This window comes from Canis aureus, chromosome 7, assembly GCF_053574225.1.
Source record: "Canis aureus isolate CA01 chromosome 7, VMU_Caureus_v.1.0, whole genome shotgun sequence".
NCBI lineage: Eukaryota > Metazoa > Chordata > Mammalia > Carnivora > Canidae > Canis > Canis aureus.
Genome location: NC_135617.1, coordinates 25,734,604 through 25,757,954, shown reverse-complemented (window position 1 = coordinate 25,757,954; position 23,351 = coordinate 25,734,604). Strand labels below are relative to the sequence as shown.

At 39.1% G+C, this 23,351-nt stretch overlaps 1 protein-coding gene across 2 annotated transcripts; it reads left to right on the top strand.

Annotated features, from left to right (window-relative positions):
* Window positions 1-1,057: 1,057 nt before the first annotated feature.
* C7H6orf163 (chromosome 7 C6orf163 homolog) lies at window positions 1,058-21,661 on the top strand. 2 transcript variants are annotated; one of them, XM_077903142.1, is made up of 5 exons: window positions 1,065-1,511; window positions 5,064-5,158; window positions 6,577-6,684; window positions 12,572-12,774; window positions 21,157-21,661. In XM_077903142.1, the coding sequence occupies exons 1-5, from the start codon at window positions 1,364-1,366 to the stop codon at window positions 21,590-21,592; spliced, it is 990 nt and encodes a 329-aa protein (XP_077759268.1). In that variant the 5' UTR covers window positions 1,065-1,363; the 3' UTR covers window positions 21,593-21,661. The 2 variants fall into 2 exon arrangements, with proteins under 2 accessions (XP_077759269.1, XP_077759268.1); XM_077903143.1 differs by lacking the exon at window positions 6,577-6,684 and having other exon boundaries at window positions 1,058-1,511.
* The last annotated feature ends 1,690 nt before the right edge of the window (window positions 21,662-23,351 follow it).

Genomic DNA, 23,351 nt, shown 5'->3' with positions numbered 1-23,351 from the left:
TGTCCTGACAAAAGAGCTATTTGCCCAGAGGAACAGCTATTCAATTGATAAATTGGTTTTTAAGAATTTCCTAAATATTTTATTGGTTTATAGCTTTATCCTCTATAGGGTGACCAATTTTTCCTAGTTTGTCAGGCATGGAGGATGGTTCTTGGGATGCAGACTTTCCATTTTAAAACAAGGACAATGACAACTTACTCTGTGATTTTAAAAATCAGGCTTATTAATTTGGAGTGCTGACTAAAGGAAAGTAATTTTTCCTTTAAGATACTTTGATGTTTCCCAGTTTTATTGCCATGACACCAAAACATCACATTTATAGATAACCTGAAAAAAAATTAAGTTCTCTCCTTTGCTGGCCTAAAAGAAATCACTTCTTTAAATAAACCATTTAAAAGAAAGTGTGGGAAGGGAGGGAGGGAGGAAGGGAGGAAAGAAAGGGAAGGGAACGGAAGGAAAAAGAGAAGAGAAAGTGTGATTGGCTGAATAATGATTCCCCTGTCCCATCCCACCCCCAGAGATGTTCAGATCCTAACTCCTAGAACCTATGAACATGTTACCTTATATGGCAGAAAGGACTTTGCAGATGTGATCAAGATAGGGATTTTGAGATGAGAAATTATCCTTTATTATCCATATGGGCCTTATATAGTCACAGAGGTCCTTGTAAGAAGGAGGCCGAAGATCAGAGGAAGAAGTAAAGTCACCATGCATACAGGGATAGAAAAGACTAGCTACATGATGTGAGGCCATGAGCCAAGGAATTTGAATGGCCTCAAGAAGGTGAAAAAGGCAAGGAAAAACTCTCCCCTAAATCCTCCAGGAGGAACCAGCCCTGCTAACACCTTAATTTTAGCCTCATAAGACTCATTTTGGATTTTTGACCTCCAGAACTTCAAGAGAATAAATTTGCGTGGTCTTAAATCACTAAATGTATGGTAATTTGTTATAGCAGCAAAAGGAAACTAGTACAGAGTATCTAGGATATGAATGGCTGTACCATGCTCCTTTTGTCATTATTTCTAGTTGCTTTTATGAGCAAAGCTTGTCTTACCTAGCAACAGTTGCTAAGTAAGTTAACAATTTAATGCTAGAGTCTGGAAGAGAGCTACTGCTTAAATCTTCCCAAATCCAGTGCCTGTACCTTATATGGCAAAGGCTTTCCATACCATTCTTTGCCATTAGGCACATAATCACTACCTAATCATGGCAAATCATTTCATTCTTATCAGCTTCTAATGTTCTAAAACCTGGAATCGCTTCCAGCTTTCTTAAACTTCTGGCTTTTCTTACAACTTTTTTTTTTTTTGGTAGCATAAGAGTATTTTAACTGCACATAGTAAAAGACATCTAAAATTCAATTATGATCAGAAATCCGAATTACACAAGCTTTGTTTGCTGTGCTGTCTGTAATAAAATAATTCCACCTGCCCCTTTTGGGGAAACCTTCAAACGGATCCATGAATACAAGCCATTTAAGACACGCTTTTACACTCACAAAGATATACTGGGTAAGTGAATGTTCTTTTCCTTTGTTCTAGTATTTGACAGCATATTGTGTCATTCTTTCTGCTATGTAGACTTTTCTCTTCTGATCAAAGTTGCTTATCTTGCCAGAAGTATCTCTTTGGCATGAGAAGAATATAGGTTGAAATCTTGCTTCTCCTCTGACCAGTTATTGTGTCTTGGACAGTACACTTAGCCTCTCAATCTGTTTCCTTATAGGGGTGTTAGGGATCCTATATTAAAAAGGGATGCTAATTCCTATTTGTAGGTTGGTTATGAGGTTTTAATGAGCTATTTATTGACACGTAATAGTAAATGGGAGTTTTTTTGCTCTTGCCCATACTTGTGCACCTTCCTTACATACAGGAGAGGAAATACCCCTAAGCAACACCTTAATAAGTGGGTGGCACTATAACCTTTACTAGTAGCTGGTGACATAAATATAGTTAACATGGAGATAACCGGAGACTACTGTCTAAGCAAATCAGCTTGTCATCACAATTTTTTGCTTCTATTCTTATTCCCATCAAAGTTTATAGTCTGACTTGAGCCTTAGGAATGTTTTCCTAAGGACTCTCAAAATACTTCTTTGATCCTCTCTTCTTATAAACTGGTAAACTAGTGATTTGATTTCACTCCTGATTTTTAAAAATATGAGAAGCTAGCTAAAGAATGGAGAGTATTTTGAAAACACTACAGTATAGGGGAGATCAAATTGGAGTTGTCCTCTACAAATATCAGTACCAAAACTGATTTTAACTTTCAGTACATGTTTAGTATGACTTATTAATAATAATATCTAAAATTATTTGACTTTACGTCCATGTCAGTGGTTATCTTTTCTTTTTTTTTTTTTTTTTTTTTTAAATTCTTTATTTATTTATGATAGTCACACACACAGAGAGAGAGAGAGAGGCAGAGACATAGGCAGAGGGAGAAGCAGGCTCCATACACTGGGAGCCCGACGTGGGATTCGATCCCGGGTCTCCAGGATCGCGCCCTGGGCCAAAGGCAGGCACCAAACCGCTGCGCCACCCAGGGATCCCGGTTATCTTTTCTTAAATGTGTGTTTATTGATTGGTTCCTTATGCCTTCTGAGATATCTGAATCTAAACATTAAGTGGACAAATTAAATCTAGTTAGAAATTAATATTTTATATTCAGTGACCTGTATTTATCATTGACTAAGTCAAGAGTCAAAATTCTCTGTTCTTTGTAAGTAAATTCAGAAGCATGTGAGAATGTCTGTAAAAATGTTAAATGAATATTGCATAGGGCAGTAGTCCTCAACCCTAGCAGTGTACACAGCTTTTATTTATTTATTTACTTACTTACTTACTTATTTATTTATTTTAGTAGTCTCCACGCCCAATGTAGAGCCCAGCATGAGGCTTGAACTCACAACCCTGAGGTCAAGACCTGAGCTGAGATCAAGAGTTGACACTTAACCGACTGAGCCACCCAGGTGACCCAGTGCACACAGCTTTTAAAACATTTGTTTTTACTACAAATGTCTAAATACAGAGTCATTGGACTTAATATTAATTCAACACAGACTCCCTAAATCAGAACCTTCAGAATCAGGGTTCAGCATTGTTGGTTTTTATTTTTTTATATTTGTTTCTTATTTTTATTAAAATAATTTTTTAATTTTATTTGGAAATTTTTAATTTTTTAAATTTTTATTTGGAAATTAAGACTCACAAGATTAAAAAACAGAACAGTGTTCCCTTGTACTCCTTCTCCAGTTTCTCTCATTGATATCTTACATAATGCTAGTGTATTGTCAAAACCAGGAAATTGGTATTGGAACAATACTGCTAACTCAGGTACAGACCTCACATGCATTTTTTTTTTGGTGTATAATTTTATGAAATTTATCACATGTATAGGATTATGTAACTATTGCCACAATCAGGACAGAGAACTGTTCTGTCACTACAAAAGAACTCCCTTGTGTTACCCCTTAATACACCTTAGCCTGAACCACTAATCTGTTCATCACTATAATCTTATCCTTTTGAGAATGTTATATAAATGAAATCATACAGTATGTAACTCTTTGAAATTGGCATTTTTTCATTCAGTATAATGCCATTGAGAGATCCATCCAAGTTTTTCTTTGTATTAGTAGTCTTTTCCAACTATTTTTTTTTAAGCTATGCAAGAATCCTGTTGAACAATCAGGGTTGAAAGTAACTAATATAAAATAATGGAATTTAGGCATAAAAAAGAGTAAGAGCAGCCCACAGTTGTATCATATTTTTATGAAGTTCAGGACACTGATGGCCCATGCTTCATCACCTTTCTTCCTAGATCTATCCACGCTTGCTCTCAATGAGTTGGCCTAATTGTTTACTACCGCAGCCAGGCTTACTCTAGCAGCTGGGAAGAGTAGAAGTGGTTCCAGATTGCTCTAAGTGGCTATTACCTCTAGCTTAGGAATCTCAGAGGAAAAAGCCATGTTCTCCTTACATCATCATATATAATCCTGGAGAATGGGAACAATATGATGGGCCAAACAGATTGGTTGCTAGGAGTTGTAGTCCCCTCAGAACGACCCGAGGTAAGAGAGGAATATTCTTGAGAGAAATGGGTCCTGAGGGAGTGCAGAGACATTGGGCAAACACGTATGTCCACAGTGGCTTATCTGTGCTTATCACCAAGCTGGGCATCAAGAGAGAGACACTGCAATATAAGATATGCTTTATAATTTTTGGAAGCTGATCATCAAGACCTAATCACATGAAAAGTTAACAATTCAACAAATCTAAGATGTGAGAAATAAATAGAATGAAGAGTAGTATAAGAGATTGGGGCAGAGATCCCTCTGTGTGTGCCTTGAGCAATGAAAAGGCTTATCACCTGCACACAGGTCCTGAGCCACCTAACAGTCTGCTCTGGCAGGCCAAGATGGAGCTTGGCTGCAGGTCTAGCTCTGTCCCTAGCTGTCTGGTACTGTGTGGTCCTCTAACCTCTTTAGCCTTTAATTTTCTTGTCCAAATAGGGAGGCTATTATGGGAATATTATCATGTGGAAATTAAATGAGATTATTGACCAAGAAGTACTAAACAGCTATCCCTTTACTCACTCCACAACTGAGGCAGCCAAACTATGAAGACCTACCCATGGAGAAAGAGAGGCATGTAACAGAGTGAAGAGAACATTCTGCTACCACTTTACTGAGGGAGGTAATACCCGCACTCAGGGGCAGGGAGAGAGGAGCAGGATGATGTGCTAATAGCACTTGAATATTCTCTTACTGTTTTGCTCTGAGACCACAAAATGTGCTCTTTTCTGCCACTTTACTTCCCCAGTTGCTTATTGTGTGGCCTGAGTGTGATGAAGGGAACAGACTGTCTCCAGACCTGGTGGTGCTGTGAGCTTCTTCCTCATTAATTAGGGAAAGACCTACCCTTTTCATCGGTATCTTTAAAGAAAAGATTGACATCTGAAAGAGTATATCTTTTAGAGAACACTAATAAGTAACTAGGTGATAGTGAAAAAAGAAAAAACAGTCTGTGGACACATGTGATTGTTTTTCCCCAAATACACAGATATCGGGGCAGATATTCTGGATAAAGAAGAGCAATTTCAAGAGGCAGTACTCAAAGAACGTATTGCAAAAGCAGAAGCTGATGTGTGGGTTCAGGTAAAAGAAGTTGGATATCAACCTAAATGCATCTTTACAGTTCTTTCACTTTTTGGATTTGTCCAAAACAATAAGCAGAACTGGCTTCGAATCCTGGGTATCTGTGGGACCTTGGGCAAGTTCTTCAACTCTGCAGTCTCAGCTTCTTTGATGTAAAAGAGGAAAAATAGTATTCTATAGGATTATTGAAAGAATTCAGTAAAATAATGTGTCTGATACACAGGAGGTGTTTAGTGAGCAGCAGACACCATTAGGAGCTTCCTTCTAAATTGCCCCTCTGTATGGAAGACTCCTGCTCCCTTTATTCTCATTGGATTAGAACTTAAACAAACCAAAAAACATGACATCCTTGTTGGCAATTGCTTATTATTGCTTACTATTTAATATGTAGACCATCCATTTATGTGGTATATAACACCCCTGACCAAGTTCCTGTTTTTTCCAAATGCTACCTTATGGCCTGCTTTCCTTGCTCCTTTTTCTCCAAAGTCTTTAATACCTTGTCCCTATGACTGCTGAGGGCTATAGAGGCAATTTGAGGGTGTTGGGGCTCACAGTCAGATCCCAGACACTTAACTGAACAAAATATCAATCCTCTAGCCCCTACTTCTTGCAGTCATAGGTAGAATAATACAAACAACTTCCTAAAGAGAATTAATGCTCTGTGAGAGCAGGACAAGCTACAGTGCTTACTTAGAACATTATTTCTCAGTTTCTATATAACACAGACATCATAGCAAAGAGTGTTAGAATTATCCAGCATTAGTGCAGGCACAAACTTGGTATTCAAATACAAAGTGCAAATGCTCCAAGTGTGAAGGGTAATATGAATAAAAGTCATAGTAGTCCTCTCTGTTCATCAATAATAGGAAAATTCAAATCAATTGCAAACTATTAACTATATACCTTAGTACAAAGCAATGCCTTTATGAATAATCTACCATTTGAATGTCAGCATATCTAATGATCTGGGCATTCTCTTCAAATAAAATAATAAAATCTCTTTCTGAACACCTGATGCAGGAGGCCAGGGATGGTGCTCAGCCGCCCTTCTCAGCAAGTTCTAGCTTTGTGCATCTTTCCACTTTTCTGTATTTTCCAGATTTTCAGCAATGAGCACACATTACTTTGATAGTCAAGCAAGGAATAAGTGCCAAAGAAAAGACAACCCAGCAGCTTACAGAAAAACTCTCTTTAGCAATTCCCAAAACAGTGATGTTAGCCATCAGTTGGGATGTGTTAGGGCATCTCTGGCTGAGGCAGTCAGTTTGCTGTGGGAGATTTGAGATGGAAACAGAACAAGTAATTAGGGTCCCCATGGCAGTTGCTAATTTTCAGTAAACATGAAAAATTTGTATTAATATAAATTTATACATTAATACATAAACATTAATAAATACGGGCTGTTTCTTTCAAAGGCTGATGAACGTCAAAAACAAGCAATTGAGAAAGCACTTGAGGAAGCAAATGACAAACACAAAATTAATATTCAGATCCTGGAAGAGGAACATCAAAAAGACTTACAGGTTTTCACAACAGCTTATTTGTTGTCTTTTTAAGGGTGCATAGCTCAGTAAAAAGCTCTGGCAAAGGAATAAGAGAAAAAACAAAATATGTAAAACCTCCGTGGGTGTTTCGTGGAGGTTGGTCAAGAGACTCAGGATTTTCACAGAAGAGAGGCAGCAGTGATGGGTGGGTGCAGGAGAATCCCATGGTCTCTGATTGATGAATCCAAACCTTGATGGGGTTTCAAGGCCCAAAGGAGCTACCCCATGTGCCTTACCCACCACATCTCTGGCCCCAGCCCCTTTTCTGTCTCACACAGCCCTTTTTGGGGACCTCAAACCTGAATGCATCCCCTTCCTTCCTACCTCAGGAGTCTTTGCTAGAATGTTCTTTCATCTGTTCAACTTCATCTGTTTTAGCTCAAACATTACTACTCAAAGGAAGCTTTACCTGAGCAGCTCTGCCCTGCCACCACACACTGTCCTCGACACATTGTCCCCTTTTACAGTGGTCCTCACCCATCAGCATTGTAGTTAAATAGATTGTGTGATTACTTGTTGAATTTCTGCCCCCCATGTGACTGTGGCCTCTGATAAGGCCTGTCTCTCTCATTCCCACTTGAGACCCGTGCCCAGTGCAGAGCCTGGACTTAGCCAGTTGTTCAAATTGGGGCTGAATAAAGGAAGTAGTCTGTTTCTTCCTTCTCCTGGACTCTCTGATTGCATCCTCTTCCCTCAATTTGTATTTACTGTGGTGCCAAGAGGGCCCCTGAGCTGTTACTGAAGTATTTCCTGTGGCACCAGAGCTCATAAAATGAGGGGTCCTCTTTTTTTTAAAGATTTTATTTATTTATTCATGAGAGACAAAGAGGGAGAGACACAGGCTGAGGGAGAAGCAGGCTCCCCGCAAAGAGCGTGATGTGGGACACTATCCCAGATCCCAGGATCACACCCTGAGTCAAAGGCAGACCCCCAACCGCTAAGCCACCCAGGCATCCTGAGGGGTCTTCTTTCTAACCTGAAACTTGCTCAAGCACACAACTGTCAGTAACTAGCAAACCTGCCAGGCAGAGGTCCAGGAATTCATTATTTAGTTCAGTACCTCAGTCACAAAATCTGATCAAGGGAAAAAAATATAGAACTGTTTTCATATGTCGGCCATGGGAGGGGCAGAACAGGATGTGGTGTGGATGTGACGACTCATGGGCAGAGGCTGGAGAGAAAGTGGCAGAAATTTGGCCCCAGGTTTGGCCTAACTTAATAAGAACGTAACTAATACATAGTTCAGGGACCACTGGCCCATTTTTTCATTGTTTCGGTAATGAGCACCTACCCTATATTATATTGGCATTAGATGGGATTAAATGGGCTGTCCTTGTCCTCAGGAAATTTGTTGACAGGAAAGGGAGCTCTGCCCCAAGGTTCCTGAACAGTAGTAGGATCCTCTCTGCTTGGCTCCACTGGCCATGGGTCCTGAGAAGTTGGCTGCAGTGGTTCACTCCCATTCCCTATTTTAGTTTATAGCATGTCTAGGTGGACCTCATATTCAGTTGGCATCTTCTGGTATGGCCATTAAGAATTTAAATACTTCTCTATCAGTTATTAGATAACCACTCCCCAATCACTGGGCTTCTCCCCCAGACTCTAAGGCCTCCTCCAATCCAGTAAGGGTCAACCCTTTAAATTAGTGAGGAACTCCAGGACCTTGCTCCAATGCTGCAGCCAGAGGATATACATACACATTTTAAATATCGCTCCTGGAGTTAGGTTGTGAAAATGCAAGGATAATTTAGCCTGTTTCAAGGAGCTCACATTGATTGTACCCCGGATAGTCTTTGGGTGGAGTTGATACACTTAGGTGCTAACATAGAAAAAGCCTAAGAAAATGTAAAGGGGAAAAGTTAGAAGGAGGTTGACCTTTCTAAAATATTTGTCTAGGGTTTGGGAATTTACATTTATACTGCCATCTCAGGAACATTTTTCAAAAAGATTTTATTTATTTATTTGAGAAAGAGAGTGCACAAGCAGGGTGTGGGGTGGGGGAGGGGGAGGAGCAGAGGGAGAGAGAAAGGGACAAGCAGACTCCCCACTGAGTGCAGAGCCTGTCATGGGACTCAATCCCAGAACCCTGAGATCATGACCTGAACCAAAGTCAGACACTTAACCTACTGAGCCACCAAGACAATTCAGGGACACTTTTAGTATAAGGAAGGAATGATTTGTCTAGGAGGGATGCATAGGATTGTTTCAAGTTAGTATACCCAGACATAGACATCATTATTGCTTTTCAAGGAATGTCTACAAAACAATTGCTTTAGAATCTACTCACCTGGGAGCTTAACATGCAGATTCTCAGGCCTCACCTGACCTACAGAGTCAGGGGCAAGGTTTTTAACCAGCAGTCCATCTGATTCTCACACATGTTACAGTTCAAGATTACCAATATGTAGAGCAGAAAACCAAGCTATTCTGAAACCAAATATTATTAAATTCGGATATGTAGACCTCACCAGGTATTACTCTTTTATGATATTAAGAATTTGGCATAAGTTGCAGATGCTTACTGTTAAATAAAATTTCTAGACCTTATCCAATGGACAGGTAGTATTTTGAAAAGAGATTTAGATTAACTTTTTCAAATCTAAGAATATTGAAAAGCAACTGATAAAATGGAAGTTAAGGGAAAACTAGAGTAGAAAATATAATGAAGTCTAGAGTGAATTAAAAACTTAAAAATTGTATATATGCATGAGTTCCTGTGCAATTATCACTATTTGGGCTCTGAACTTTCTGACAGCCAGTGCAAAGAGAAAAATGCCATGAATCACCATGTCCATAAGGCAAAAACAGATCAGATACTCAGAGAGGTCCAGATATTCCTACATGTGATAGCTGAGAGAAATTTCTCCTAAGGGAGATATTATGTCATAAATGTCTGTCAAACATCAGCACAGTAAATTTGATGGATTTCATGAGGCTGTTTCTTACAATATCTCAATATATGGGCTGATTTATTCAAAATGCATTTCAGTAAAAGTAATTTAACTGGGAGACTTTCCATTGAATAAGAACACTGCCAAACAGTCAGTCATTGAATTATTTTTGTAACTTTAAAGATATATTCCACATGCTTTGTGAGGCAGTAAAATGATTTTGCATTTAATATGTCATTACATAAAAGAAGGACTTGGTTTAATTCTTTGAATCCAAGTTCAGAACCCAGACAAAATAAAGGGGTGGGGTGACATTTTTAAATTCTGTGATTCAGATAGAAATATTTTGTGATACTACTTCATCTATCTAAAACTCAAGCATTCAGCAATCTCAATTACTGAGAATACACTTGAAGACCCAGAAATAATTTAAAATATCCCTGAGGAATTTAAATAAAGGCCTCTGACTACAAGACAGCAACTCAGGCTTATTACTCATAGCAGAACTTCTCCATTCCCCACTCAAATATTATTTACACTTACTCAAAAGCCTGAACCCAATAGATGTGGCTGCTCAGTGTCACAAATCCAGAATAAATTAAATGTCAGAAACTAGAAATGATAAAAAGGAGATCACAAACAGTAATGAGAACAGACAGTCCTCAGCATAATAGCATTGAAGAACAAAAAATTACAAAAATCAGTTATCAGATCTCAAAAAAGCAAAGCAGTCTGGGGTCATTTTTGACAGAGACAAGTAGCCCCATAACTTGAACAATTAACTAAAGTGTGACATAGAATATTTAGCTCAATACAACCATTCTGTTTTATCTACCAGCCTGGAAAGAAAGGTCAAAGAAAGGTTCAAAGTCAAGAAAGGTCAAAGTATGTTCGCTCTACTCTTTTTATGAAGTAAGATAAATGTTAAAGACATTTATAAATATTTCCATTTGAAATGTTTTATTGTCAAAAAGCTCTAGTCCTCTAAGAGACAAAGCCTCTGTAGTATGGAAAACCTAGCTGGCATTTCTAAATAGCCAGTGTTTTCCTTAAAATTTCTTTCTAAATACATGACCTGCAGCCACTCTGGAGAGATTCTTTAAGTTGTTTTCTCTTGTTTTATTCCTTTTTTAAAATTTTCACCTTTGGAGTAGCTGAAGTGAGAAATTGAAAACTTGCTTCCTCTTGAAAAAAACCGAAGCCTAGGCAGTCCGGGTGGCTTGGCGGTTTAGTGCCACCTTCAGCTCAGGGCATGATCCTGGAGATCCAGAATCCAGTCCCACATCAGGCTCCCTGCATGGAGCCTGCTTCTCCCTCTGCCTATGTCTCTGCTTCTCTCTCTCTGTGTGTCTCTCATGAATAAACAAATAAAATCTTAAAAAAAAAAAAAACAACCTGAACCCTAACGAATATTTTAATAGCTGAAACACTTGTCTAAAAAGCTAAAGTGGTTTTAGTTTCCCTTGAGACATAGAGTTCAAAAGAAAGAAAGAGAGAGAAAAGCAAGCAGACATGCTCATTGTAATTAAATTGTACAGGATTTCTGGAATGAAAATAAATCGATGGATCTCTTGAAAGACCCTAGCATCACAGCCAGCAATGAAGCAAGAAACTGGCATTGAGAATTCTGTTTCTGTTCCTAGTTCTTCCACTGACTCACTATGTAAAATAACTTATTTCTTTATACTATCTTGTTATCCCTTAAATCGAGATAAAAATTTACCTTTAAATGAAAATTTTGAAACTTTAGACAGAATTCACAGCTCCTCCTTTCTTGCATTTCTACTAAAACATTCATTGCATGATTAAGTTGCTGGTTTCTTCCACTAGACTTCCACTGGACAGTGAGTCTTTGAGGAGGAGGATTCCTGCCTTCTTGTGTTTGTAGTACGTGGGCCTAGCACAGTGCCTGGCACACGGCAGAGTTGGTAGACATTTCCAAAATGGTTACAGGATTTTCCTTGAGCATCTGTTTTTCTTGAGTCCCAATTTGACTAGTGCTTCCTCTCTTTACTTGGCCGAAGTCATCCTCCACAGGTCCTTCTACCCTGAAGCAATGGAGCACTTGTTCCTGTCCCCTTGGTGAACGAGAAAGAGTTCCTCAATGCTAATGAGCTGAAATGCTCAAATGGCAAGAGATCTGGCAGACGAGCTTCTGTAACCACAGTTATGGGCAACTATTACCTGCTTGAACTTCAGGTTCCCTTCTACCCAGGAGACACTCAGGGGGCATAGTCATTATTTCTGTCATTTTCCAGGATTGACTTTGTAAAGGAGAATCATATTATGTATCTCTAATTATGTATAAATATACTATGATATTATAGAATATGTGGACAATCAACGAATAAAAAGACCTATTTTCCCATTCAGCATTTTGGGAATATTCCAATATTACCTATATGAATATTTACGTTCTATAGTTTGCAACATTTCTGGCATTAGCATCATATAAATGAAGTTTTCCATATTATATACACTATTTTATTTTTAAAAAGATTTTATTTATTCACGAGAGACATAGAGAGGCAGAGGCAGAGGGAGAAGCAGGTTCCCTGCAGGGAGCCTGATGTGGGACTCGATCCCAGGACCCCAGGATCATGCCCTGAGCTGAAGGCAGATGCTCAACCACTGAGCCACCCAGGTGCCCCTATTTTATTTTATTTTTTTAGAGAGAGCACAAGTGGGGGCAGAGGGGCAGAGAGAGAGAGAGTCTTAAGCAAGCTGCATGCCCAGTGTGGAGCCCAAGGCAGGGTTCGATCTCATGACCCTGAGTTCATGACCTGAGCTGAAGTCAAGAGAGTCAGACACTTCACTGACTGAGCCAACCAGGCACTCCCACACTCTTCTTTTAAGTCATCAGTGTTCACAGCTGCACATTCCACTGGGTTGATGAACTGATTCTAATAACCTCCTAGTGTGTATTTTTAAACATCAAAATTTTAACATCTAAACCTCTTTAACTATTGCTTAAGGAATTGGCAGCCAAAACCAAGATAGAGGTGCACCAAAACATGGAAGATGAACTGCAGAGAGAACACTTGGCTGCAGAACAACGCATGATGCATAGAATCCAGAGGATTATGATGGAGTGCCACAGGGAAAAGGTCCAGGCTGTGGAGAAGGCCAGGGCTGAAGAAAGACAGATGGCCCAAGAAGCAATCCAGGCCCAGAAAAGGTATTCCAGAGAACACATTTGCAAATCAGTATCTTACTCTGGCCAAATCAACTTGGAGAAAGGGATAAGGTTGAGGCACATAGATAGGTATTTCCCAGGTTCTGTGTTTTTACATTTTTATTATGGATTATATCAAACATAGAGAACAGTATATAACATTGTAGAATGTATGTATATGTGTGTGTGTGGTTTAAAGAAAAACAGCACAAATATTGAAGGACCTACCACTCATCTGAAGAGATTGAAGATTGCGGGGCAGCCCTGGTGGCTCAGCAGTTTAGCGCTACCTTCAGCCCAGGATGGGATCCTGGAGACCTGGGATTGAGTCCCATGTCAGGCTCCCTGCATGGGGCCTGTTTCTCCCTCTGCCTGTGTCTCTGCCTCTCTCTTTCTCTATGTCTCTCATGCATAAATAAATAAAATCTTTATTAAAAAAAATAAAATTGCTACCACTTCTGACACTCCCATGTTTTCTTCCTCAATCACATTTTCTTCCTCTCACCCCTCTCAAGACATAATACCATCCTAAATAATGTGTTTTGCATTCTGTATCTCCAGTTTTAAGAGGCTGAGGAGAGGAATCAAGAAACATTTCCGCATAAACACATAAAAGTCAATCTTCACATCCACTAACCAATATGATACACCAGCATGGATGTGTTACTTCTTGGTCATTTCCTTATTATACAAGTTATATATGCTGTAAATTGATACTTTGGAAATACGTAGGGCAAAACTTGCTAAATCCTGACTCATTGCTTTCCTACCCTCCCTATCTCCCATGGATTTTAATTTTATTTATTTTTATTTTTTAAAGATTTTATTTATTAATAAGAGTCACACAGAGAGAGGCAGAGACACACTGGCAGAGGGAGAAGTAGGCTCCCCGCAAGGAGCCCGATGTGGGACTCAATCCCAGGACCAGGATCACACCCTGAGCGAAAGGCAGATGCTCAATTGCTGAGCCACCCAGGCATCCCAAATTTTCATTTTGAATAATGGGGTCTATGTCCTTCCATGCCCTTTTGACATAATTACAACTTTATATTTATACATAATCACAAATAATGCCTACATAAATTAGATCACTTTTTTTTTTTTAAAGAATACTGAAGTAACCACTTTTATGTATGCAACGAACATTTGATGGAGTTGACCGATTTTAATAGGACAGCAGTCAGGATCCCTAGTGATTATTGGGACCAAAAGAAAAAGCACAGTTTCCAGGAGTTAAGTGATCTGTCCGAGGCCATATAGCTGCAGCAACAGAACCAAGACTGAAACCTCTGTTTGGCCTTTTAGTCCAGGACTTGTTTCTTTTGTTTTGCTCTTTGGCTTTAGGAATGAATCTATTTGTATGTATTTAATGGGTAAAATCTTCTTTGTTAGAACTGTTTAGAACAGGGCCAAGGGCCAAATCCCTAGGATTCTTATTTTGCAGATAAGGAAGAGTGAGGGCTGCAGCTGTGACTGTTTAGGTGGTACCTTCCTTCATGCATAGGCGATAAATCATTGTTGAGACAGAGAAGTAAGGTGAAAGAGGATTCTGGGAGAAAGGGAAGGTGGTAACTCCCAAATGAGTTGTGGTGCAATGCAGTGAAAGAGGTATCCTCCTCTACCTTCTCCCCACCTTCCATCTACAGGAACACTGCCTCTCCTGTGGGAGCTTCTGGGTCTACTCCTCACACACCTGCAATATCTACTCCTTCCCTCACTCTGCTGCTTTCACCATACTCGCCACCTCTGGCCCTTTCCTCTGTGAGGTTTGAGTAGAAGATTTTCAATGGCTGCCTTTTATTAAATCAGTTGCCTTTTATTAAATTAGGGAACTCTCATGTCTCTTGTTGAAGGATAGCCAACTAGAATGTCCATTTTGTTCATTGATGTATTCCAAATGCCTGGAAGAAAGCCTGGCACATGGTATGCATGTGCTAAATATTTATTAAACAAAGGTTCGAATGTGTTCCAATTAGCTGAACCCACTCAGCAGCACATCAGATCTTATTTCTAGTCATTGCTGAATTCCAGTGTTTTGGTTTTTCTTGTTTTGTTTTTTTAAAGATTTTATCTATTTATTCATGAGAGAGACAGAGAGAGAGGCAGAGACACAGGCAAAGGAAGAAGCAGCCTCCTCACAGGGAGCCCGATTTGGGTCTATCCCAGGACCCCGGGATCACACCCTGAGCCAAAGGCAGATGCTCAACTGCTGAGCCACCCAGGCATCCCTGGATCCCAGTGTTCTTTAGAGCATTAGCAGAAACTAATATAGGGAGAAGGACCACTGCTTAGAATTTGGCTATAGCTCTTTTATTTGGCTATAAGCTTCCACTGAAAAATTAAGGATTCAGAGCATTTATGTATTATGACAAATACATTAAATTCACAGAAATTTTTTTTGTGGACTGGAGTAATTAGATTCTAAATAGATTAGGAGATACTGTACTCTTTCTCTGGAAGGAAGGAAGGGAAAAAGGGAGGGAGGTAGGAAAGGAGGGAGGGCGGGAGGGAGGGAGGGAAGGAGGGAGGGAGGGAGAAGTAAGAAGGCAAGTTTTGTTTGGAAAGGTTCTAAATGTTTTCTAGCCCAAGACAAAGCATGAATGAAGTGACTCTTCAGGAATGTTAGTGTTCATGGCTATAATTCCTAATGATAGCTACCCTTTATTTAATACCCAGCATATGCAACGCCCTTTGTGTGCTTCTCACTGAATTCTCATGTCCCTTCCCAAGGGATACTACCATCCTCCATATCTCCAGATGAAGTCCCTGAGTCTTAAGAGAGAAACAGAGCAACCTGCCAAAGGCCGTGTAAAAAGAGGTGACAGAGCCAGATGTGAACCCTGGTCTACACCACACCAAAGCTTATGACCTTCCAATACATTACCCTGCTCATTTCACCAGAGCTTATAAAGTGTCTTCTGTGGATGTGGGCCTGAGTTCTGGTACAAGGAAATAAGGGTGTTTACTCAACATGTGAAATAACTAAAGCATGACAGCCCCATACACCAAGGCTAGATGAATGGGTACAAAGAACACATAAGTGCTGGGAAAGTCCTGAAAAGATGAAGCAACAAGTTTGTGTGCTATGTGGTGAGGTAGGTTTGTTGGAGGCAGTTAGTCTTGGATTGAGCCTTAGAAGGAAGGTGTTCCCATTTGTGAAAGACTGGCAAGAGTGAGAAAGCATGAACAACATGTAGAGGGGAAGGTGGATAGTGTAGTGAGGCAGAACCAGGGGAAGGTGAAAAATATGAATAACCCCAAGATATAGATGTGCCACTAACAGGTGGCCTCTGAAGATGCCCCCCCACCAAACCTGTATAATGTCTGTCGCCTCTGTTTGGGGGTATCACTAATCCTCCTGCAAGATCAGGGTGTGGTAGTTTCACAGAAAATCAAAATGTATTTTCTTTAAAACACAGTGGTCATAACTGATTAAAATACTGCTAACAGTCCCATAGTTCAAATGAAATAAATGGATTAAGGGCAGCCCGGGTGGCTCAGCGGTTTAGCGGCACCTTCAGCCCAGGGTGTGATCCTGGAGTCCCAGGATCGAGTCCTGCATCAGGCTCCCTGCGTGAAGCCTGCTTCTCCTTCTGCCTGTGTTTCTGCCTGTTTCTCTCTCTCATGAGTAAATAAATAAAATCTTTAAAAAAGGGATTAATAGTTTATTGTGGGCTCATCAGGAAAATGCTTAATATCACTCTGAACATTGGATGTACAAATGAATTTTGGGAATAAATCCCTTTATAATTTAGGAATTGAAGAAATGGAGAAATGAAGTATGGTTCTTACTGCCTTGAGAGCTAGGACTTTTACTGATGGACATAGAAAGGAGGTTGAAAAGTGTGCTCTTAGCAGCCTATATGGGGAAAATGAAAAATTCAGTTAATAGGTAGAAGAGAATGAAGAGCCAGATATTATTCTTTCAACCTGTGAGCAATGTATCTTGTACCATTTCAACCAAAAGCAGTGAGAGAGAGCTAAGAGAGTCCCTAAAGAGCAAAGCACAAATCAGTTGCTAGTATGGTTTTTCCATGCTTTTTTTCCCCGAAGAGTCTAATAAGGTTGGATTATTATATATCAGATTCAATTTGTATTTAGTAGTCTATTTTTCTTCTCTGAGAACCCATTTTATAAAATATCAGACTGAATCCAGTAGATATATATGGACACACACTAAAATTATTAAAAAATAGTTCCATTTCTGGCCACCACTACATGTAAATATGGTTTGTAATTTTGAAATCCCAAGATTAGAGCCTTATAAAGTGAGAGATGCAGAGAGACCTCACCACTTACAGAAAAAAGCATGAATATTCACATAGTGTCAGAAGAGGCATTGGAAGTCATCAAATTGAACCTGACATTCCTTCTGCTAGATGCCTGCTAGATGCCTGCCAGGTGTTGGTGAGCCTCCTAGGTACTTCTGTTTCAGGTATTTTACAACTGGTTGAAAGGCTTGGTTAAAATGCTGAATGCCTCTACTTGTCAAGTGGATCCAAAATGTGCTGAGTCTCATCCTCACATCCACCCTTGGCTTCCAGCTCTGCCTCCCTGCTATGCATAGTGATCCTTCAGATACTTGAGGAGAGAGAAAAAATGTCTAAGCTTTCATTTGGAGAAAAGAAAAAAAACACAAACTACTAAACCATATGATGTGATTTCTAGGCTATCTTTTGAGAAAAAAATTATCATGGGTAATTTGTATAAATCAAAAAATATTTTAGATATACCACAAGAACTGACTATTTTTTATGATGAATATTTTGTGTATAGTAAGAATCCTTTTTAAGTATGAATTATTTCAGGCTTTATAATGCTCTACTCTAGCTGTTTTTAAATTGGTGCTATTTGGCATAAAAAAATGTATTGGAGAGAACTACATCTATATTACCCACTTGTCTGCCCATTTATTGGTTACCTGTTGTATACATACCAGGCACCATGCCAGACAGGGAAGATAGAAGGATGAATGGGCACTCCAGACCATCTCTCCATGCCCTGCACCCACTTTCCTCCAGTCTTCAATTCCATGATTTCAAGGAAATTATCAGAATAAAGATCAGCGATACTCTAACCTAACCAAAGAGAGTGAATCCCAAAGGGTCAAAAATGCAGGCTCTAATGCAGGCTGGGAGGAGTTGAAAAGGACATTCCAAAAAATACCAGATCTTTTTAGTGAGAACCCATCTTGAGAGGAGTTTTAAAGGGGGCTGTTATGGAGGGTGGGAGCATGATTCATCTAAGATGAACTTTATTTGAGCAGTTTTACCTAGGGTCAGCTCTGGTGGAGCCTTCTAGTTGGCCCCATAGATGAACACATCCTCTTTGTGGGCCAAGAAAAAGCCAGGCCAACCAGGCAGGAAGTTCACATCTGCATGTGACAAGGTGGTGGTTCCAGAAGGAGCACCACTTCCTCCATGAGGATTTGGGGCTGACTCGAAGCTTCCTTCCAATTCCTTCTGATCAAAGCCTCAGGGTCCCTGCTCACCACCTTCACAATGTCTCCAATATCCTAAACATTCTATAAAACATCAGACTAAATCTTCAGGGTATGTGTAGAGGCTGGTTCCCAGCTCTAGCCACTGATAGCACTTCCATTCTCCTGTGACCAAGGCTGAGAACCAGGAAGTCGGTCTTTTTTTTTTTTTTAAGATAGATGAAGTTTATTTAGTTAAATCTTTTTATTCATATCAGATAATTGATTAAAATGCAGAAGTCATAAGTGTGCAGCTCTGTGAATTATCAAGTAATGGACATACTTTTAAAACACTATGGAGGTCTAGAAATAGAATATTAAAGAATACCCTTGAGTCCCTGTTCATACTCCTCACAATCATTACCTTTTTTTTCAGTTCTTCACATATGTGATAGGAGGCCAAAGGTAGTCACTCTCCTGACTTCTAAATCCATAGATTAGTTTTGCCTTTTTTTGAACTTTGCATAAATGGGCTCAGTAGATGTCTTGTTTATAGGGCTTCTTCTGCATAACAGTGTTTATGAGATTCATTTGTTTTTTCATGTCACTATAGTTCGTTATTGAACATTATTCCATAATATAAATATACCACAATTTACTGTCTGTGTTATTTATTTATTTTATCTACATTATTGATGGACAGTTGGGTTGTTTCTTTTTTTCTTTCTTTCTTTCTTTCTTTCTTTCTTTCTTTCTTTCTTTCTTTCTTTCTTTCTTTCTTTTTTTTTTTTTTTTTTTGCTTGTCCTGAGGGCATCCCCAACATGGCACTGAGAAAGGAAGTTGGTCTTGATTCCTTTTCTTTCTGCCTCTCCTTTATCCTAGCCAACACAAACTCTGGCACTTACGGCTTTGTAATATTTCTTGGACTTACCCCTTCTCTCCCTTTTCCTACTCCTTTCTTTTTCATCATTAATTCAGACCCTAATCATTGCACACCCAGAATGTTGCAAAATAGTAACTATTCGTCTATCTACATCACCCCTTTACTATTCAGTTTAGCCACTATTACTGGAATAACAATTCTAAAATGTTACTTTCATTGCTTTGTCCTCCCAATAAAAACTTTATAATGACCTGTTATGCTATTGCAGCAGATAGTGGTTAGGGCAAGAGCTCTCCCACTTGCCCAGTTGTGTCTCTGAACAATAACTAAATCTCCCTAAGCCTCAATTTCCTCACCTGTTACATGGGAATAATAACAAATAATAAATAAAAATTGTACCATCTTCAGTGAGCTATTGTGAAAATTAAATGAGATGTAATGCATGTAAAATTCTTAGCACAGTCCCTGGGACACAGTAAATACTCAGTAAATGTTAATCCTTATTATTAGTCATAGGTATAGCATGATTGGTGGGAAAAGGGAGGAAATATTACATAGTAGCAACAAGAGGCTAAGGACAACTGATGTTTACCTCATGATTGGGGAAGTCTGTCACATTTGAAAGTCAAGTTGGAAAAACTGGAGACAATGAGAGTATTGCATCTTGGAGGATAGAAGTTAGAAGATAGAGCAGGGGCTAAGTCTTAGGAAGATTGTATTAGACCCAGAGGCAGAGGAGAAGGATTTTCAGGAACAGTCTTACATATTTGAATCAGCATTTGTAAGTTATTGAATTCTGAAATCTTGGGAGGTTCTACTCAAACTAGGTTGAGCAAAGACGTCTACCAAAAGTGGCTAAAAGCTTGTGACCTGGACTTAGACCACCTGGGTTGCTCATTTGGCCACTTGTACTGATTAAGTGAAACAGGGCAAGTCACCTGATTATTGTGAGCCTCAGTCTCCTCATCAGTGAAATAGGCAGAATAATAGACCCACTTCATGGAGTCATTTTGAGGAAACATTGAGCTCTAATTTATGAATGGGATGCTCATCCACTTACATGCCTGGGACGTGGTAAGAATTCAAAACAGTTGGCTGGTATAAATTATAATTATATACAATACAACCAGAGGTCTGTGAACCCATTCAGCAGTGGTTCTCCAGGTGTGGTCCAAGGAAAGCTCAGTATCCCTGAGACCCTTTCAGGGAGTCCCTGAGGTCAAAGCTATTTTCTTAATAATACAAAGATATTATTTGCCTTTTCACTTTCATTATCTCACAGGTACAGAGTGACATTTTCCAGGGTTTTATGATGTGTGATGTCACAACATATTGAAACAATGTGAAAAATCCACCTTTTTTTTTTTTTATTAAGCCAAGCAAGTAAAGAGTTTTGCAAAAAATGTGAAATTATGCCACTTTTCTCACCAAAGTTTTTTAATTTGGAAAATGTATCTTTGACAAAAGGTAAATTAATTACATTTAACATTTAAGAGGTTTAATCATACCTTACATAAATGTATAAATAATTTTTAAATGTCTCGCTTTTAATTCTAACACTGCCAGTGTCACTAGATATAACCAAAAAACCCACAAAAGTTGTTTGGGTTCCTTGGTCATTTTAAGAGTGAAAAGGGGTTTTGAGACCAAAAGGTTTGAGGTGGCTATCCTAGAGTATTGTTCAGATAAAAGTTAGGTACAGTTTCCTTCTTTCTGGCTGAGGGGAATAGCTGGATTGATACACAGAAATACTTTCTCTAGGGGTTTAAAATTTTGACCCTACTTCTTCATTTTTAATTGCATTGCATTCATAGCTTTCTGGCTACAGAGGATTCAGGTCCCTAAAATTACCATCAGACACTAGCCCCCAGTAGGGAAGTCAGTGGGCAATCTCCCTGCTGGAAAAATACTTTTGGATTGTTAACAGCTAATGCATCTGAAAGCTCATCTCTACTCCCCTGTCTCAGACTGATGGCTCATCTAAACAATGCAAAAATTTCTCATATATCTGAGGCAAAAAAACAACATCATTTTGTTTTTAGTGGCTAACTCATCTAACTTATAAATCCGTGTCTTTTGTAGACTAGCCACGGAGGAAATTTTGAATACTGGTATAACAGCTATGAAGGATCAGAAGAAGAGTATGACCCAGATAATAAAAGAAAAAGAACATGAAATGAACATTTACTATTGCATGACTCAGAGACAGAAGCAAGAAGAAGTTCAGGAAGTACTTCAAGAAGCAGAGAAGACACATCAGGCCACGCTTGAAAATGTGATGGATAAACTGGTTAACACTCAGGGGGAGCTGCTGTCCATAGCAAAACAACTAGGCATTATGACAAACTGGAAAGATTTCCTGGAGGAGGAATTACAGGAAACAAGGGCAGCATTTCAAAAATACATCAATTATACGTTTCCTAAGCTTTCGCCAGGACACGCAGATTTTATACTGCCAGAAAGAAAGAAAACACCTTCCAGTCTTATTATTCAGGAGAATGAAACAACTCCTGATTAAAAGTCTACAACTGAAATTTCACTACAAAAGTCATTGTTCCAAAGACTAAATAAATTAACTCAAAAACTATGTGTTGATCCCCAGTTATGTGCAGGATACTATTGGACTGCAGGCATTTTGACGGAAAATCAAAATATTAAAAATGCACATTCCAGGATACTTTGAGTTCTAAATCTAATTGAGGAGAAAAAACAGTGAGAGGGATCAAAACTAATTAGGAGGGGAAAAGTTTTATTGGAAAAAGTCCAAACAAATTTCTGTAACTGGCTCTATTCATGTTTACATCAGACATGTAACTATTTTAGTATTTGTTGCAATTGAAAGCAAGTAAAGGGATATGTTTTTAGATTGTTCCCATTGTGGAGAGGTATGCTAATTTCCGGTAAAGATTATTATTTCATGACCTGCAATAGCATTGTAGGAAAAAAAGCAATTTCCCTTAAATACAATAAGATAAAATTTGAATTCTGAGAACCCTATATAAAGCAATTCAGAGAAGACTCGTTTATATTGGCCAGTTGTGAAAGAAAAATATGTCCTCAGAGGTCAGTCTCCTGCTTCAGGGATAGGGAGTTCTCTTCTGTTTATACTCAAGCCCAGGAGCACTCTGAACCCACCTTCATTGGGTTAAAATGCAGAAAACTGTTAAATACCACAATGCTCAGAACCAACACATATCAACATCTACTTAATTAAAATGAAAGAATACCCAGGCCATAAAAACTTCTCCAAAAATTCTATCCAGTCCAATGTTGCCTCCTTTTTTTTTTTTTTAAGATTTTAATTCTTCATTTGAGAGAGAGAAAGAGAGCATGAGTGGGGGGCAAAGGGAGAAGGAGAGGCAGGCTCCCCACTGAGGAGGGAGCCTGTTGCAGGGCTGTATCCCAGGACCCTGAGATCGTGACCTGAGCCGAAGGGAGACGCTTAACTGAGCCACCCAGCACCCTGCAACATAACATCCTTAGATTATTCATCACCAACTTGTGTTGGTGGCTTTAAAATAAAAACTTGGGGGGATCCCTGGGTGGCGCAGCGGTTTGGTGCCTGCCTTTGGCCCAGGGCGCAATCCTGGAGACCCGGGATCGAATCCCACGTCGGGCTCCCGGTGCATGGAGCCTGCTTCTCCCTCTGCCTATGTCTCTGCCTCTCTCTCTCTCTGTGTGACTATCATAAATAATAAATAAAATTAAAAAAAAAAAAGAAACAAATCTTTAAAAAAAATAATAAAATAAAATAAAAACTTGGAAAGCACTTTTCAGTAAATTAAAAAGTACTGTTCTTGAGCAAGCCTTAAGCTGATTTGTTTACATTGACCATTCTTTGATTTCCTAATGGTAAAAGCAGCAATTTGTTTACAATCACATAATGGACTACACTCTCTTCCTTATTTAGCTTCCTGATACTGTGGGACTGAACAATCCCTACTAACTGATTGCCTACGTGCTGGATGTAATAACATCTATATATAGTGCTTTACACTGCTTTTTTATGTATGTTCTCACAACAATCCATGAGAGAGACAGGACAGGGCTTGTTGTTATCCTACACAGTTTATAGATAATAAAATAAAAACTACTATGTACATATTCAGGTATTTATATGTGTGAAGCACTTTAAAAACATTGATATTTGATCCTCACAATGACTTTTGAAAGTAATGATCATTTTCCGCTATTTCCTTTTTTAAAAGATTTTATGTATTTATTCATGAGAGACACACAGGGAGGCAGAGACATAGGCAGAGAGAGAAGCTTCTCTC